Raw genomic sequence first — 4,708 nt, 5'->3', positions numbered from 1 at the left:
CACTGCTTTGGTTTGTTGGGATTTAAAAAAAAAAAAAAAAAACAGCCAAAACAAAGACTGAAGAAAGAACAGAGACCGGTATTTGCCTTAACTCCACTTAAAGCCCAGTTTGAGGATCCGTGAGGATTATTTGTGAGAGCTAGAGAGGTCGTTTCGGAGGTCACACGAGTCAGGTAGCTGAGGAAATTGCACSGGGTGCAGTCCGTGGCTCTCGGCGGCGGTCAGCGGGACGCGCTGTCCAGCGGGGCCGGAGTGGCCGGAGTGCCGGCGCGGGACGCGGCCACCGAGCCCGCCTCGCTGGGGCTGCTGGCCATGGCGGGCACCCCGTCGGGCTGGCCCGGCCCGGGGGCGGCGGGGCCCGGCAGCCCCTGCAGAGTCTGCCCGCAGACGTGGTGGTGCTTCTCCCAATCCTTGTGCTGGCAGAAGGAGCCGCAGTAGCGCGCGGTGTTGCAGCCGCTGCACGTCTCGCTCGCCTTCCGCCCGCAGTTCCAGCAGCTCTGCGGGGAGCAACGGGGAGAACAGCCTGAGCTGCAGGGCGTGCACCCCAAGCCGGGACCGGGCGCTCCAGCGTCCCAAATGGGGCCTCCAGCATCCCAAACGGGCACTGCTGTATCCCAAATGGGCCCTGCAGTGTCCCAAACCATGCATTCCATCATCCCAAATGGGCACTCCAGCATTCCAAACCATTCATTCCGTCATCCCAAATGGGCCCTCCGTCACCCCAAACAGTCCCTTCAGCATCCCAAATGGGCACTCCAACATCCCAAACCATGCACTGCATTTTCCCAGACTGGGCACTCCATCATCCCAAACCACTTATTCCATCATCCCAAACTGTGCATTCCATCATCCCAAATGGGCACTCCATTGTCCCAAACCACTCACTCCATCATCCCAAACCATGCATTCCATCATCCCAAACAGGCATTCCAGCATCCCAAATGGGCACTCCAGCATCCCAAACCATGCACTGCATTGTCCCAGACTGAGCCCTCCATCATCCCAAACTACTCACTCCATCATCCCAAACTGGGCACTCCATCATCCCAAACGGGCCCTCCAGCATCCCAAACGGGCATTGCAGCAACTCAAACCATGCACTCCATCATCCTAAACAGGCACTCCATCGTTCCAAGCCATGCATTCCATCATCCCACCCTGGGCCCTCTAGCACCCCAAACTGGGCACTGCCACCAGCCCTTCCCCCCCCAGTCCCCACCTCGCTCGAGTCCTCCTGCTGATTGATGACAGTGAGGGCATCCTCGGACGCCTGGCGCTTGGCCTCAGCCAGGGCCCGCTCCATCTTGGCCCGCTCCGTYGTGATCAGCTCGTGGGCTTTCCGCTCGGCATCCGACACGGCCTTCTGCAGCTCGGACATGGCCTGGCGCTTCACCTCGTTCACGGCTTCTTCTGGAAGGCAGCAGCCGAGCGTGGCCGGGATGTGCCAGTGCCTCAGCATCCCCCATTCCCGCAAAACCACCCCAAATCCCTCCAGCAACACGGGCACCCCAATGAGGAGAGCTGGGGCAGAGCCCCTTTTGGCTCAGCACCCCACTGGGGGCTGGTGCCCACCCCACACTCACCAGCCTTCCTCCAGATCTCCTCAGGCATGTACCCGGAGAGCGGCCGCGGTGTGAATTCCCGGTGAGCGTCTGCCAAGGAGAGAGGGGACACCTTTAGGAGACACCGTCCCCTCGGAACGCCCCGGAGCCCTGGAGCCCCAGAGAGGGGCTCAGCCCCCACACACAGCCCATGGCCCCAGCGGGCAGTACCTAACTGGGGAGCCTCGGCGGCGGCGGAGGAGTTGTGGGGGCGTGCGGAAGGGGGGCTGCCTTTCTTCATGTCCTCGGCRTCGCTGTAGCGCCGGATCCAGTGGTTGAGCTCCTCGCGATCGGCCTCCTGGCACCGCCGCAGCACCGTCAGCGACCGCCGCGTCTTCTCCACCATGTCCATGATGCAGTTCAGSAGCTGYGAGGGYGACAGMGAGGGTGGGGAGGGGGCTCTGCTGAAAGCAGCCAGGGGGTCCGGTGCCCGGCGATGGGCAGGGGGATTTGGGCTATGCCAGGCTGTGCCAGCTCCAGCTGCTGCTCTGGCTGTGGAGGATGCTTGGGACAAAAGCCCTGCGAGGGACACGGTGGGGACGGAGGGCAGAGCGGAGAGACACGCACACGGGACAGGATGGGGACCCCACGTACATTGTTGAGGTGTTTCCACTCCTCCGCCCACTCCCGGTCCGTGAGCCGGTGGTCGATCACCTCCTCCTGCCGCGTCCCATGCACGGCTGCAAGGCAAGAACGGCGCAGGGTCATCCCCGCGCGGGACCCCTCTCCCTTCAGGGGGTCCCAGCCCCCCGTTCCCCACGGGCACAGGGTCAGCAGGGCTCACCGGCGGGGCGCTGGCGCTCGCGGGGCTCGGGGTGCCGGTAGGTGTCCCGGTAGTGGTGTGCCATGGCCATGTCCTCCAGGCGGTAGTGCTGGGGCAGGGGGGGGCCGGYGGTGGGGTGCCCCAGCCCGTTGGGAGCGTGGCTCAGCCCGTTGCTGGGGCTGTAGCGCTGCGCCGGGCTCATGGTGCACGGCCGCTTGCTGAGGTGCTCGGGGTGCAGGGGTTCTCGGTCCAAACCGTTCTCTTTGGTCCTGGCCGGACAAGAGGAGCTTGGTCCCCACTGGGTCCCCGGGAACCACCTCCCCTTTTCGGGGATGGATCCCTGAAAAATCCCACCCGCCCCGGCCCGGCTGGCACCTGTCTGGCGTCCTCCTCTTGCCGCTCTCGCCCACCTCCAGGAGCAGCTCGGAGGAGTCGATGGGAGAGGAGGCGTTGGCGTCCAGCAGCAGCTGCTCGTGCTGGGCCAGGTACTGGGCCGGGGTCTGCTTGGCCATGCGGGCGCAGTGCAGCAGCTCCCGCTGCAGCAGGGGCAGGTTGGCCTGCGAGGGGGGGTGACAATCCAGTCCACGGCCCTGCAGCCCCCCCAGAGCAGCCCAGCTGTGCCCCCAGCTCGCCACGGGCAGGGGGTGTGAGGCAGGCAGCTGCCGTCCCTTTGGGGTCCTGCTCCCCAACCCAAGGGACAACCTTGGGCTGCCAGCAGCGTGCTCAGGAGCCAGCTGGGCTTTAGGGGACACACGTGTGGCACCCCACAGGGTTCAGTCACAGCTTCAACACAGCCCTCCTGCACCCCGGCAGGGGCTGCAGAGCATCGTCCCCTSGGTGAGATCAGCCACCTTGGCCACCCTGTCCCCACAACTGCTCCTGCTCCTTGGGGACTGCATCTCTGGGAGCCCCMAGACCCACAGCTGTGAGGATCAGCTGTGAACTCCCCCCCACCCACCCACCAAGGCACTGCAACCCCAGGAGCAGCAGGAATTAAGCAGCAGAACCCCCTTTTGCCCGGCACTCTGGCTGCCAGCCCTGAATTTTKCTGAGCCGCGGCCAAATCCCATCTGTGGGACGCGTTAGCGCCCGAGCCGGAGCTGCAGTTGCGGTGAGCGGGGCCGGACCCTCCCTCCTCCTGCCGGGGGGGAGCAATCCCACCAAAACAGCGCTCCCCAGTCTGGGAAGCACGCCGAGCCCGGCTGGTTGCAGTTAGGATAATGAGAAACATCTGGAGCGGGCGGTGGGAACAGCTGGGAGCGGGGTGCCAGGGCGGCCGGCGCGCTCTTGGCACCGGGACAGCGGCGATGGATCCCAGCCTGCCTGGAGCCACAGGGCCACCAGCGCCTGCCGGGGCCTGGGGTTCACCTTTCCCCACTCCCATGGATCCCAAAAGCCCTGCAAAYGGGGCAGGAGGGGAGGGGGCTCTGCCTGGCTCAGCCTGGAGCAAACTGCTCCGGCAGATTCCAGCAGCGAGCTCCGACCTCTGCTCCATGGACCCCTGCTCCAGGGGGGATGGCTTGCAGAGGTGGAAAAGGAGCTATTTTTGCACTTTTTAATTACTCCTTTGCTAACGAGGGACAGGGGACATCGAGCTTGAACATCTGCCAGCAGCACCGGTGCTGCCAGGCGTGCCAGCGCCGGGTAAATCCCTCTGGAGYGGGGAGGGGGGACACTGCAGAGTCAGCRCRAAATTAACAGGCAAAGRAAAAAAAAAAAGAGGGAATTTTTAATGAATTGCAAATGGCAACCAGCTGGGCCAACCCCTTGCTTTATTGCAGCCAGCCCTGTCCCTGTGTGGCTCCACATGTGTGGGGGATATGTGCCCAGGGGGACGCGGGCAGACCCACAGGCAGCTGCCAGYCCTGACCCCAAAGCCAGCCCTGACCCCAAAGCCAGCCCCAAATGCCCTGTGCTGCAATTGTGCCATGAATCCCGCCACAGCCAGGCTGGGGCACCCACCTTGAGGAAGGGGATGACGAAGGGTCGCAGCGGGAAGTTGGTGGCCTCTTGGAGCTTGGCGTGAAACTCCTCGATGGTGAGGGTGGAGTTCTGTGGGGACAGCRCAGGATCAGCACCCCAGCACAGCCCCCACACCCCCAGGGGACACTGGGYTGTTCCTCCCCCATTCCTGCTCCTCTGCCAGCTCTGCCACACTSACAGGAAAACCACACTCGAGGGAAAACCATGCTCAAGTCTTCACTGGAGATGCCAGGACCCAGCCAGGCACCGGCTGTGCAGATCCCAGGAGACACTGGGAAAACAACCCCCTTTTCTCCAAGATTTGGGTCAATCTGGGCCCCTTTTCTCCAAGATTTGGGTCAATCTGGGCCCCTTTTCTCCA

General features: G+C 63.6%; 1 protein-coding gene across 1 annotated transcript in view; it reads right to left on the bottom strand.

Annotated features, from left to right (window-relative positions):
- Positions 1–33: 33 nt before the first annotated feature.
- Positions 34–4,708, bottom strand: part of CBFA2T3 (CBFA2/RUNX1 partner transcriptional co-repressor 3) — an 18,348-nt gene continuing 13,673 nt past the window's right edge. Inside the window, exons 3-10 of the mRNA XM_057386657.1 lie at positions 4,327–4,416; positions 2,740–2,921; positions 2,386–2,633; positions 2,196–2,281; positions 1,773–1,968; positions 1,584–1,652; positions 1,220–1,410; positions 34–497 (exon numbers count right to left, since the gene is read on the bottom strand). Of these exons, the coding sequence (XP_057242640.1) occupies positions 222–497; positions 1,220–1,410; positions 1,584–1,652; positions 1,773–1,968; positions 2,196–2,281; positions 2,386–2,633; positions 2,740–2,921; positions 4,327–4,416 (1,338 nt within the window). The 3' untranslated portion in view covers positions 34–221. The remainder of the gene's footprint in view (positions 498–1,219; positions 1,411–1,583; positions 1,653–1,772; positions 1,969–2,195; positions 2,282–2,385; positions 2,634–2,739; positions 2,922–4,326; positions 4,417–4,708) is intronic.

The sequence above is a fragment of the Malurus melanocephalus genome, unplaced genomic scaffold (assembly GCF_030028575.1).
Source record: "Malurus melanocephalus ecotype Western Australia unplaced genomic scaffold, MMel_1.1 scaffold_1025, whole genome shotgun sequence".
NCBI lineage: Eukaryota > Metazoa > Chordata > Aves > Passeriformes > Maluridae > Malurus > Malurus melanocephalus.
This window is presented reverse-complemented; position numbering and strand designations above follow the sequence as displayed.